This window comes from Malaclemys terrapin, chromosome 2, assembly GCF_027887155.1.
Source record: "Malaclemys terrapin pileata isolate rMalTer1 chromosome 2, rMalTer1.hap1, whole genome shotgun sequence".
Classification (NCBI taxonomy): Eukaryota; Metazoa; Chordata; order Testudines; family Emydidae; genus Malaclemys; species Malaclemys terrapin.
The window spans coordinates 131,652,235-131,666,057 of record NC_071506.1 but is presented as its reverse complement, the minus strand read 5'-3'; the positions used below and the strand labels follow the sequence as shown (position 1 = coordinate 131,666,057).

At 51.2% G+C, this 13,823-nt stretch overlaps 1 protein-coding gene across 1 annotated transcript in view; it reads left to right on the top strand.

The window, feature by feature from the left end:
* GFRA2 (GDNF family receptor alpha 2) overlaps positions 1-13,823 on the top strand; it is a 102,873-nt gene that overhangs the window by 39,552 nt on the left and 49,498 nt on the right. The window contains exon 4 of the mRNA XM_054020504.1: positions 6,401-6,749. Coding sequence (XP_053876479.1) covers positions 6,401-6,749 — 349 coding nt within the window. The remainder of the gene's footprint in view (positions 1-6,400; positions 6,750-13,823) is intronic.

Sequence of the window (13,823 nt, the reverse complement as noted above, 5' to 3'; positions counted from 1 at the left end):
CTGCATCAATAGACCCCTGCCCAAGTTGGCACAATTAGCAGTCTGTGCTTTGGAGAGGCAGGGGGTGGAAGATCAGGGGGGCTAGAGGGCAGGACTCATATGCAGGGGTGGCTCCAGGCACCAGCTTACCAAGCAGGTGCTTGGGGCGGCCACTTCAGAGAGGGGCGGCACGTCCAGCTATTTGGTGGCAATTCGGCGGATGGTTCCTCACTCCTGCTTGGAGTGAAGGACCTCCCACCGAATTGCCGCCACAGATCGCGATTGCGGCTTTTTTTTTTTTTTGGCTGCTTGGGGTGGCCAAAACCCTGGAGCCGGCCCTGCTCATATGCATCAGTAGAGCTGTTTGTGGAGAGCCAAGGCATGGAACAGCAGGTTGCTTGCAGAGCAGGTGAGAGGGCGTTGGCACAGCTATGTGGGGGAAGCTGCTAAATGCACTTCCATCATGGGGTCAATTTCAGCTCTATTCTCCTCCATTTGTACACACAGCTTCCCTTCTGGAGACCAGCTGCCTCCAGAGCTTTTTGTGCCTCTGTCTCTGGTATCCTTACTGTTATGCCTAGTGGTCCCAACTTGGCTCAGAAGCCGCTTGCACTAAGCCCTGTATGCGCACATAGTGAGAGACCGTTCCTGTCCTGAAGAGCTCACAATCTGAACAGATGAGGCAGACACAGGGTGGGACAAAGGGAGGATTATTATCCCCATTTTACAGATTGGGGTGGGGGAACTGAGACCCAGAAAGATGAACTGACTTGTCTGAGGCCACACAGGGGAGTCTGTGGCAGAGCCAGGAATTGCACCCAAATCTTTTGAGTGCCCATCCAGTTCTTTAAGCACAAGACCAGCTTTCCCCTGTCTCTATCTCTATCCCAGATTCCTTCTCTCCTCCCCTTTCATTAAAAGCTTGCCATACTTTGCCTGTAGGTCTCCCTTGCAGTAGACACCATTACATTTTACTGTTACCCCTTTTGGTCTGAGCAGCTAGTTAAAATTTGGGATCCTGGCAGTTGTTCTAGTTGGGAGGAGAATTTGTTTCCCCAAACACAGGAGGAACAAAACAAACAAACCCACAGACATTTCCTTTGTTGGTTGTCCCAAGCCTGCCTTTCCAGCCAGCACTCTGTATGCAAAGAGCTTTGTCTCTTAGCTTTATCTCAGGACCACATTACTGTGCTTCCAGGTTACGTCTACTTGGCTTTTTCTCTCTGCTTCTGTCTTTTGTCTCCGTGTCTTGTGCCTCTTGTGTGCGCCCACAGACCAGAGAAACTGTTCCCCCAATCAAAGCCCTGTCCATACACTTGAAACCCTTTGAGCCACATAATTCAGCTTCTGCTCTGCTTTTCCGGGTGCCTATGTTTTGGGTGCTGCTGCTGTTGCTTCAGTCACGTGATCACAATGAATTCTTTACATTTATTCTGAATGAAAGACAGTGGCCATGTTTGACCCATAACAAGGTTTAGCTCAAGCCAGAACAGTGTTCTACTGCCTGATACTGTCTCTGCCCAATGTTTGCAGTGAAGGGAACCCATGCTGGACAAGGGAGCGCTCTGAGCTTAGGCCACAAGTTGGTGACGAATGTTCACTCATTTCCTGTGCTAGCGGTGCCTGGCTGTTGGCAAAGGGGTGAATGACACATCTGTCTCAAGAGCCAAAGGCAATCCTAGGGAGAGCGGATGTGGCTTCCGACAGCATTAATGGACGTTAGCAGCGATTCATACGAGACTCAGACTTTATATCCAGTATTTTGCCTCAAAATTCTTCCAGACGCACCTGTACTGGAGATTCTACGAAGCCTGATGGGCTGACGGGGAGGGAGATGGACCTGGGGTGCTGATAAGCACCTAACTTCTGTGCTGGAGGCCTTGATGCAGGCTCGAGCTCTTGTATGTTTGATCTGTGCACAGTAGGCAGCATACACAGGGTTGCAGGTAACCTCCCCTTTCCTACCCTGGAAGTCTCTGCACCATCTCCTGTCCCTGGAGGGCCCTGGGCCCTGTCCTGCCTGTTGTGTGGGTTGGGATAAGCTCAGGGGGTGAGGGGAATGGAGTTGCCACTCTCCCAGAGCTCCCTCAGAAGCCCCAGCTTCACAGACCCCATTGCCTTTCTGCCTCATGAAATGTTAATGCTTTAGTGCCTTATTAACGAGCTCCCCAGAAACTGCGCTTTTTCCAAGTGCAGGCTCTATTAAAATGCATCCAGGTCCCCGCAGGTCTCAGGCAGGACAGAAGCAGATGCTCACGAGGATTATACAATAAGCCAGCACTGTGCATTGATCCCACACGTATGCCGGTGCATCAGAATGCTGCGCGCTCCGCTCTGTTAAGTGTTCTGAGGAGGATCGGCCAGAGAGAGCATGATCCAGCTGCACCGGTGCCTGATTGCTTCTGGTCTAAACCAGATCCCAGATCAAATGCTCAGCGAGTGTGGGACAAGGTGAGAAAAGGCCCTGGGAGCTGGAGAGAGAGAACTGCCATGTGCCTACTACCATATGTGCTGCCCCCAGGCATGTCTGCCTGCTTATCATCTGTCTATTGCTTCTCACTCTGGTATCTAGGGAAGGGGAAGTTGCAGGGTAGAACGTATGTAGCTTGGGAAGACAGGAATCTGGGCAAACTCTGTGTTCTGTATTGTATTTCGCAGGGTAGGTTTTTAATGTATATGCTGTGTTAGTACTTAGCACTTGTCTAGAGCTTGGCAAGCAACCGTCCCAGCAGAGAACACTCCCCAAGCTACTGCTGGGGAAGGGTGTGGGATAAATAGCTGGCTGTACATGTGTCGGGGGTGGGGGGACTGTAGCTACTTCCATCCCTGCCTTTTCAAGTAGGGTGTTTGACATGGCACATCAGAGCCAGCTGCGGGTGTGATCACGGCTACACCAGTTCTAGCCTCTCCCAGCAGGAGGCGCTGTAGGGAATGGTGCAAGTGCAGTGGCTGTAGGGCCATTCCAATTCTGGCCTTTCCCAGCAGGGAGTGCTGCAGGGAGAGGTGCTGGAAGGCTGTATTCCAAACGAGGCTTGAAATGTCTCAGTTGCAGAGATAGCTTTAGAAGCTGTCTGATTCTCTTAACAGCTGCTTTGGTAGACAACAGCTTAGCAGGGCTGGCTGTGGGGGAGCTCTTGGTGGGGCCTGTGAGCACTGATGGAAAAACAAAGCAGGGAGCGGAAAAAACAAAGCCAAGGTTTCCCACCTAGGTAGCTGCTTGCCATTTGCTAATTACCAGGGCTCTGCAAATACTTCTGTTAGGAAACCCTCCTTGATGCTGCCATCTGTCTCTGCCAGTGGAAACTGGGGAACAGCGGACGAATCCAGGATCCTGGTTGGTTTGTGGGGGAGGGGAAATTAGGGAAGAAATTACTGATGCAGTCGGGTGACTTTAAAATAGCACCTGGCTCTCCTTGGGCAATTCATCATTTTGACAAAAAGTTAGCCCTTGTTCCTTCTCCGGGGTGTGTGTGTGTTTGTATATGTGTGTGTGTTTTTGTTTTTTGTTTTTGCTGATTGCTGGGATTCCGGGAGCAGATGCTGCAAATCCAGCTGTGCACTTGGCAGGCCGGCATTTCCGCTTCTCCAGCAGCTCTCTTCACTGCACCGCTCCCCTTCTCCCTGGTCCTGCCTGGCTGCAAGCGGTCCTGTTGGGTCTCTAGCTCAGTGCTCTTAGCTTGCCTAGACTAGGGGCTGTCCACGTCCATGGGACGATACTAGTGCAAGTTACTAATGCAGGCCAAAAAAAAAAAAAAGGGGGGGGGGGGTTGGGCTGGTATGGCTAACTCCAGATATGCCTCACCAGAGCCAGCCCTGTCTTACACCAGGGCAGTGCATCTCTACTGGAGGGGCTGCAGTGATGCAGCTGCTTTGCTGCGGAAGCACCTAGGATACACTGTGTCTATGGGCAGTGGTCACGTGGCCCCCTTGGGGAACCAGTGGGGAAGGTGCTAGCTGGCTGGGACCTCAGCACATCATAGGAGGTGATTCTGTTCTAGAGTTGGGCGAATAATTAATCCCTATTCACTGAATCATGGACTAGAAAAATATTGCAAATTCATGGCATAAATTATGCACTGAATATTATTTGATGATCTCTGATCCCCCTGCTGCTTCTCGCCTGGCTCAGGTTAACCCCTTCCATGCCAGATGCGTACCTCTAGTCCAAGCAGACCTTAGGGAAATTCATGTTAAATACAGGTCCTGTTCTGGCTGCAGATATACACACTGATCTGGTGGCAGCTGTCTGTGACCCTCCTAATAGGAATTGGTAATGCGGATCGCAGGGGTGAATACGCCAATGTCTCAGTCGGGTGACAGTGCCCACGTTTTCTGACTTAGATGCTTGAGAGCGCCTGACAATGTGACTCTCATTGAAGTCAGTGGGGGAGTGGAGGTTGCTCTGGGTCTGGCCCATTGTGATGCTGAGGGCTGGAATTTGCCATCAGATGGGGGCAGAGAGGGGTCCTGTGCCAAGTTGGCAAATAAGTTTTCTGAAGTATTAACACACTTAAAAAAAAAATGCTCCAACTGCCTGGTGTTTCCTCAGCAGAGACCAGGAAATGGTTCTTGGTTTGAGCTGCACACAGCAATGAACCCTGCAGCTGCTCGTAGAATCATAGAAACACAAGTCTGGAAGGGACCACAAGAGGCCATCTAGTCCACCCTCTCCGCTGGGGCATATAGTGTACCTAGTATACTTGCATCTTTGCCCTCAGCCTGGAGTTCCAGAGACAGGCTGGCTCAGGCAGGGTGACCAGATAGCAAGTGTGAAAAACCGGGACGGGGGTGAGGGATAATAGGTGCCTATATAAGAGAAAAAAAAACCCAAATCGGGACTGTCCCTATAAAATCGGGACATCTGGTCACCCTAGGGGGGTCTGGGTTAGGCCTCTGGGGTGCTGCCTTGGTGAATGGGTCTGTGAGGGGCAGGTGGTTTGCTACGGTGCTTGACCAATCAGATGGACCATGCTCTAGACTTCCCAAAGCTCCATTTGCTCAACTGGACCACCGTGCCGGTGGATGAAGGGTAAAATCTGTGTCTGTTGGTGGACTTGTACCTTCCTAAGGGCTACCCCTGCAGCTCGTCTTCTGTTTCCCTCTCTGGAGAAGTGGGATCCAACCATCTATTCATCCTTGGAAATCAGTTCTCTGTGTGAGACACCCTGAGCCCGATGCTCTGCTGAGCCTGCCTTTGCCCTTTTATTGACACTGCTTTGGCAGTGCAAAGGAGCCTGAGGCCTTAGTGTAAATAGGAACCAGGCTCCTCTTGTGATCAGTCACCAGTGCACTGTCCGTGCAAAATGCTACCAGTGTGGTAGCGCTTTACACCCACACTTTACTGGTGGGAATGACTGCACCCAGTGCAGGGCGGCAGGTTGTCATCCCCTATCCTTTGCATGAACGGCGCAATTCACGCCTAGGCAGATAACACATGTGAGGCCCTTGCATCTCACTTCTGGCCGAAGGGGAATATTTCACCCAGTTGCTTGAGGTGACCCCCTGCTAGTAGCAGTTGGCCCAGCACCTCTGTGTCAGGCTGCAGTGGCTTACACAGAGACCGTGAAACAGCACCAACTGTGACACACGTCATTCACCACGTGCCTCTAGCTGTGCAGCGATGCCAGCATCACACATGCCCCCCGGGGGTTTTATTTACCCAGTAGCCACGCAGTTAACCATTGCCGCTGCTGCATTTTCACATGGATCTTTGTAGGGGTTGTACCAATTTGTTGCCTATGCTCATATGTCCATATACTGACACTTCTTTTTAAAAGCAAATATCTTCTGTGTTCAGGCTTTGATTGGGAATGAGCCAAGCTGTAATTACAGTGGCATTAGTGAAAGAATATGCTGGGAGAGGGGGGGAGCAAAGCACCCAGGAAACCTAAAGTGGCCATAAATTCCTAGTTGGACCCTTGTTTTCCCCAGCCCTCTCCCCTTCACCTTGCCCCATGTGGCACCCAAGCAGCTGCTCTCCTCTTGTCCTTGCCACAGGGACCTGCAATGTAGAGGTGTCTCTTCAAGGCCTGGATTTTCAATGGAAGGAAGCGTTGCCAAATAATCAGTTCGGTGCCTCCCCACGTGCGGCTGCCACGCTGCTGTGCGGCATCCCGGCTGGCAGGAATGTGGCCGATGACTGCTGCATTGAATGAGTGGCTCGGCTGGGTTCTGGTGATGCCTATCCCAGTCGTAGCGTAATAGGCATAGTGTGGTGTGTGCCTGGACACTGCAGCTGGGTCTCGGTGCTGGGGCATGCCAGAATGTGGTAGCCACCCTTTGGTGGTGATGCCCTGTTCTGGCTCCCCAAGTTACATACATCCTCTCCTCTTCCCTAGTTTCGGGGCATGCCAGCAGCATCAGCCACTCTGCCATCCCTCTGAGTAACACCCATCCCCTTTCCCTCTCTCTGCTCGGACAGGAATGGATCCTGCCACCAACTCCAAAAGTAACCACTGCCTAGATGCGGCCAAAGCCTGCAACCTGAATGACAACTGCAAGAGACTGCGCTCGGCCTACATCTCCACCTGCAGCAAGGTGATCTCAGCCACCGAGCGCTGCAACCGCCGCAAGTGCCACAAGGCCCTGCGCCAGTTCTTCGACCGGGTGCCCAGCGAATACACCTACCGGCTGCTCTTCTGCTCCTGCAAGGACCAGGCCTGTGCCGAGCGCCGCCGGCAGACCATAGTCCCCAGCTGCTCCTATGAGGACAAGGAGAAGCCCAACTGCCTGGATCTGCGGAACATGTGCCGGACGGACCATCTCTGCCGGTAAGAACTGTCCTCCCTCCCTTCCGGGCCATCCACAAGTGCACGTTTTGGTCTTGGTTCTCCACCTGCATGGCATGATGGGAAGACTAGAATAGGGATGCCCTACAGACCCACATGGGGCGTTCCCTGCAGATCTGATGGGGTCCAAAGGCCTGAGGGCAAATCCTTTTCTATCTGCCTGGTCTCCCAACAAGCCTGGATCCTTCCCAGTACCTCCAAGCAGCCAGGACATTGGAGGTGGGGGGAAAAGAAGCCTCCTCTTCCATTCCCAACTCTTCTCACCCCGCACCCGCATGAGCCAGGCCGAGGAGTGGGCAGAGGGGATGTTGTGCTGGAGTGTGGAGGGAGGCACAGAACAGTCACAGCACTGCATCAATACAATGATGCAGTGATTGGCCTCCTCTGGCTCCCTGGCAGTGCCAGGGTGTGCAGCTAGTCTGTGTACATGTTTGCAGTGGTCTCTTCTGCACTATGCTCTGGCAGAGCTGGTTAGCCACTGGCAGATGGGTTGATCCTGGTACTGGTTGTTTGGCTGGTCTCTGGCCCCATGCTGAATTTGGCTGGTTGGCTCTCTTCTAGGTTTTTAAACTACTGGTGTGAACTGGTGCACGGTTCCATGTGCCCTTAGACCAGGGCGGTGCAACTCCAGGATGTCAATGGAGCTGCGCCGCTTCCTACTCGCAGAGGATGGGCCAGTTGTCTCTGATATGCTTGTCGTGACATGGTGCTTCCATGTTCCACAGTAGGCACCTTGCTATGTAATCCATCTGCTGTGCATTCTCTTTGCTGGTTTTAACTCCCTCGGGAGGAGCCTGTGACTTAAGAGATTAACTCAGATCCTTCTCGGTCACCCCCCTTGCTGCTGGATGAGTGTGTGGTGTTGTAAACAATCCCCGATGGCTGCACATTTCTGCTGATTGGTGTCTGGGGGATCCTGTACCGAGGTATAGCCACTCGGGTAAGCTGGCTGCCTGCCCATACGGCCTGCAGACCGAGTGTTCCATTATTCCTTGGTGGGATACTAGAAGAACTCAGGCTGGATTGTGTAGTCCAGGCTCCGTCTGCTGTTGGGGAGGAGCTTTATTCTTTATCCATAGACTTGGATGTCTAGAGGTGTCCCCTCTGCTGGTTCATTGCCTTGGCAGTGATGTTCTGTTGCAGCTGTTCAGATTCCTTCGTCTGTCTGTTGGCATGTGTAATCTGTCTGTCTGCCTAGCCTACCCCAGCCTAACCTTTCTAGGTATTTACACCGTTCTCATCATCATGTCATCCGACCTTCCATGGGGAAGGTCTACAGCTGTACTTAGGAATTTGTCTTACGTTTTTGTCTAATGTCATTGGCTTGCTGGAAGCACCAGGGAATTTAGCGCCCAGATCTAACGAGAGTTTTACGGAATCTGCTCTATGGGGAGCTGGTTGAAGTATTTCTGTGTGTGACAGCCTTCCTCGTTACATTTTGAATTTTGAATAACAAGGGAGAGACAGTTTTCCCTCTTGGTTTTTATTTCACCAGCATTGCTAACAAGCCAGGGCTTAAGGGGAAGTACAGTCTAGACTCTAGCGGTGAAGGCCAGGGAGTGGGAGTCCAAAGACCTGGGTTCTATTCACCAGCTCAGCCACTGACCTGCTGTGAGATCTTGGACCAGTCACTTCCCCTCTCTGAGCCTCCTGTTCCACTCCCACCCTTTCTCTGTCTTGTCTATATACACTGTGAGCATTTTGGGCCTGGGGCTGTCTCTGACTGTGTGTTTGTACAGTGCCTAGCATGCTGGGGTCCGGATCTCTGTTCAGGCTCCTAGTCACTGCAGTAATAGAAATAATAAGCAAGTAACAAGGAGTCCTCATTCGATGCTTTGTGTCTGGAGGATTGGGGTGTAGGGGAGCTGCCTTTTAGTGGCAGGCAGGTGTAGGGAAAAGGAAGACGGCCTGATGGTTAGGGTGTTAGCTTGGGCCCCTGGGCCCCTGTGGTCAATTCCCTGCCCTGCCTCCACTGACCATAGACGTAGCCTCCTAGGTGTGTATACGCTGTGTTTTAAAACCCACGGCAGTGAGTCTTAGAGCCCTGGACTACAGACTCGGGCTCATGCTATGGTGCTAAATACAGCTGTGTAGCTTGGACTCTGAAGCCCACCCCAGCCTTCATTTTTAGTGTTGTAACGCGAGCCAGAGTCTGTAGACCCAGGCTGAGACGCTCTGCGGCGGGTTTTAAAACGCAGTGTAGACGTGTCCCCACGGCCTCAGTCTCCCAATCGTACAATGGGGATAAAGCACTGCGCTACCACACAGAGGTGCTGGAAGGATAAGCCCATGAAAGACTGTGAGGTGCTCACTGCTCAGATACTACATTTCAATACCACTCAGAGATAAGCTCTTGCTTTAAAAACCCACGCCCGTATCTCCACTCTTAGTGACGTCTGTTGGTTTCCCTGTGTACAAACTAAGTCGAGCGCGCTCCAGACTTTTCTCTGAGCATTATTATTCCTACAGCAAAAACTCCCCTTACTCTCCTCAGTGGCAGATTGGCCGCGTAAAGAATTTGTTTAATATCGGAGGAGGGTCCATTTCCTGTCGAATGGCTGCAGGCTCTCGGGGTTTAGTGCCAAAATAGAATCCTAGGACTGGAAGGGACCTCCAGAGGTCCAGTTCCCTGCCCTCATAAAGCTGTATCTACTTCTCCTCTCCTTGGAAAGGAGTATGTTTGAAACTTCTGAATGTGGCTTTTCATCCACCAGTAATACAATAAACCAGTGTCTATGAATAAATTATACGGGGCAGGCTCTGTGCAGCGTCAAATTAAAGGCAGCTCTTTGTCAGCAGGTCTGCCAGCCCGACGCTTGCTCAGAAGTTAAATGCTGTGGATGTGTCCGACTCGCAGAGGGAAATAACCTGCATTAGGAAAGAGTTGAGAGAGAGTGCCTGAGAGAATGTAGCTCTGCAGTGCACAAATTATAGACCCCTTCCAGCATAAAACGAAGTTTAGACTGAAAGGGGAGGGAGAGCAGCAGGAGTGCGGGAAAGTGTGCGACATTTGCCTTGTGTGTTTTCACTTTGAAATATGTTCCTGGCAAAGAAGAGAATTTACAATGGTGCATCAGAGCCCTAGGGCTGGGGAAGCAGGACTTCTGGGTTCTATCCTTAGCTTGTGGAGGGCAGCGCAGGTCTAGTGCTTAGAGCAGGGGATGGGGAGTCAGGACTGCAGGATGCTATTTCTGCCTCAGGGAGTGAGTGGGGGCTAGTGGTTAGAGTAAGGGGGCATGGAAGCCAGGACCCTGAGGTTCCATTCCTGGCTGTGCCATGGGCTAACTGGGTGGCTCTTGAGGCCAAATTTTCAAACTTGAGTTGTTAAACACGGGCACTTAAATTTTTATTTAGGTGCCTATCTTTTGCCACTGAATTTGAAAAGTTTGGGCTTATCCTCTCTGCCTGTTTGTTCTCTTGGTAAAATGTAGATAGTGATAGTGACCTATCCCACCTATAGCTGTGATGAATTAATTAAACACTTGGAGAACATTTCATGACTATGCTAAGAAAGTACAAAGTAGTTGTTAAAGTCAGCCTGTATAGAACCCAGAAATTCTGGTTTCCACTGTCCCTGCTCTACCTGCTAGACCTACACTGCCTTCCAGATCCCAGCATAGCACCTGGAGCTGTAACTCCCAGTCCCTTGCTCTCGCCCTGAGGGCATGTCATGCTTGTCTGCTTAGACTCCTTATTGTCTGGTGGCTTTAGGAAGGGATAGTGCTAGTCTTGCACAACAATGTCCTTCCTTGCAAAGGGTTAATCTATCCAAGGCATCCCGAGATACCAGTGTGGAGTAGCTGGTATCCCTGTTCACATGCAATGGGATTCTGACATGCTTGGGCAGCTCACTTGACCTGCTTTTGTTTGCAGCTGTAAAGCTGTTTAGAAGAAGAGACCTGTCTACAGACATGTGCGGCCCAACACTTGAGCTGTGTTTCCCTGAGGGATGCAGGTGGAAAAAAACAAAGAAGAATTTTCTTTTTAACTGTCAGGCTGTGAGCTAGAGAGGAAATCTGGTTCCTGGCATTTGAAATGGAAATGGCTCTAGCAGATCCTCTGAGTTTATAGCTGGGGTGCATGCGTGGGTGGGTGTTTGTGTGCACCACTCTGTGTCTGTGCACATGACGTAACCTTTAATTAAAAATGAATCTCTAATTCCTGGAGACTCCGGGACCATTCTGGAGGGTTGGCAGCCCTAGAAAAGAACTTTGTGAAAAAAGTTGAGGTTTTGGCATTTGGTTTGATTCCACATTGGGACAAAACTGAGACCTTTAGAAAAACCAGAGAGAGAAAAACACGTCTACACAGACAAAAAGTACCCACAGCAGCAAATTTCAGAGCCTGGGTCAACTGACTTGGACTCATGGGGTCTGTGCACGGGGCTTAAACTAGCAATGTCGGCATTCCCACTTGGACTAGCCTGGGCTCCAAGGCCCTCACCTCTTGCCAGGTTTCCAGCCTGAATCAGAATGTCTACACTGCTATTTTTATACCAGCAGTGCATGTCTGAGTCAGTTGACCTGGGCTCTGAGGTTTTTTAGGTGTTAGACATAGCCAGAGTGCCACTCCAGAAAAGCCAGGTGGCCAGGCACTCACCTGGGATGTGAGAGATCCAGGTTCAAGTCCCTGCTCTGGTGGCCTTACCACTGGGCTATAGAGTCATCCTTTCTGGCCCTGGCTCAGTGCAACAAGCAACAGTTCCAGCAGGAGAGACCCCAACCGCAGAATACCCTGGGGGTCAGGGCACTCACTTGAGATGGTGGAGACCCAGGGTTATGTCCCTGCTCCAAATCAGGAAGACCAAGGGCCTGAACCTGGGTTCCCACATCCCTGCTACGTGCTCTGATCACTGGGGCTGTCTCATTTTGACCAGGAATTCTATCCTGGGCCCAAGAAACTTTCTGGGGAAAAGTTTTGTTGAACCTGCACCATTTCAGTGAAAAGTTTTAGTTTAGACAAATTGGCCTTTTCCAATGACAATAAGTGTTGTTGAAAAATTCCTGATCCGCTCGACTGCCCAGGTGCCTTAATCCCCATCAGCAGCACCCCCAGTTATTCTGGGCTCCTCCACAGCTTTGCCAGTGACCCTCAATTCGGCCCTGCTCCTCCCCCACCCCCGCCCAAGCTCATACCTTGCTCTTCTATCCCTGGAACAAGGCTGGCGTTTGTGCCAAGCTGTGGATTTGGTGATACTTGCTCTGGGGGCCTTTCTCGGCCCAGTTTGAGCCTGAGCACTAATGGTGCTGAGAGACTCTCTGGGGGTTCTGTGGTGCCAGCCATCATCACGGGATCTGAGCACTTTCCACTTAAAATCAATAGCAATAGTGAAGTCCCTGGTGGGTTTCCTGTAGTCTCTGGCACTTCTCCCCTTTTGGGGTAAAATCCCAACAACCTCTGCTTGGGGTTAGGGTGGTTGTTTCAAACTGTTATTAATGTACTGGGGGGAGCGTAGGTTGATTAGTTTCAGTGCTGTTTGTTTTGGGGCTTGGAGCTAGAAGCGGGCGTCAGTGTTGTGAGTGCCAGTCTTACTGAAGTGAGATGAAGGCGGCAGCCCAGCCAGTCCCACTGGGGACAAACAGCAGAGTGGAGCTGTTGGCAGTGTAAAAAAATCCGCTGATGGAGGCAAAGAGGCTTCTGGGTGTCAGATGGCATGAGTGCACAGGGTCAGCTGTGACATGGGCATCAGGCTACCAAAAGGAGGACAAACCCTGCATTTCCTATCTCTCCAAGGGGTGTGTGTTGGGGTGCATGTGTCTTAAGATAAATCTAGGTGTGTATGTGTGGGTTGGGTGGTCCGTTTTGGGGTTATCTGGATGCTGGGGCCCTTTGGTGTGTTTGGGGTGATTTGTGGGGGCAGAGGATTTGGCAGGAATGTCATAAGGGGCACTTTGGGGTGAGCGATTTGGGGATCGGGCCAATGTGAGGGTTGTGTGCCAGAGGCAGTTTGGGGAGGGTTTTTTTGTGGATGTGACCATTGGGGTTGGCACGTGGGGAGCTGAGTTGCTTTGGTCTGTGCGCTCTTGTTGTGTTGGGAGTGGGTGGAGAGTGTCATCTGAGATCAGAGAGAGGAAAATCTTGACTGATGTTACAAGAATGCACGGAAGAGCCGGCCAAGGAAAAACATCATTAGCGATAGTCTTGTCTCAGTGTATCTGAGTCTCCCGCTGCCCCTGTCTATATGACTTTGTCTGTCTGTCTATCTAGCTGCTGAGACTCTCTGTCTTTGGCATCTAACTACAGCACTGTCCCTGCAGAAGGGTTGGGAACCTGCTGTTCCCATTGGAACCTGCACCCAGCCCTCTGTCTCCCTCACAGTTGTTGGAAAGGCTGAAGTGAAACACTTGCCTACAGATTTGTTCCCATAGCTATTAGCTTTTTGGCTGTGGTGGGCACTGGCTTATCCATTGCCGGCTAAGTCTTGAGCATCCAGGAATCTACTGGAGCTGTTCAGATGAGGTTTCTGCTCACCTAGGGATGTCATTTGCATTTCCCACGATGGTGCAGTAAATTTGGAGCTGGGGAGAGCACTTCTACTTCCCTATGCAATGCGCTGATTTGATTCCACATTGGGACAAAACTGAGACCTTTAGAAAAACCAGAGAGAGAAAAACACGTCTGGACAGAACTGAAGCTGGACAGAATCAATCTCTGCTCCTAAAGAGCACGTCTACACTGCAATTAAACACCTGCGGCTGGCCCGTGTCAGCTGCCTTGAGCTGCGGGGCTATAAAATTGCAGTGTTGACGTCTGGGCTTTGGGACCCTCCCTCTTTGTGGGGTCCCCCAGAGCCTGGTCTGCAGCCCAAGCCCAAGTCAGCTGATACGGGCCAGCCAGGGGTGTTTTATTGCAATGTAGACATACCCATAGACTGTAGCTGGGGGAGTCCAAGCTCCTTCAGGGACAGTCAGTTGTGCAGATATTTAGTTCATATTTCTCTGGATTTGCATTGAATTAAGAAGGTTCCATGTGAGGGTTGTGAACAGTCCATGTGACTTTGGGGGGAGGGATAGCTCAGTGGTTTGAGCATTGGCCTGCTAAATGCAGGGTTGTGAG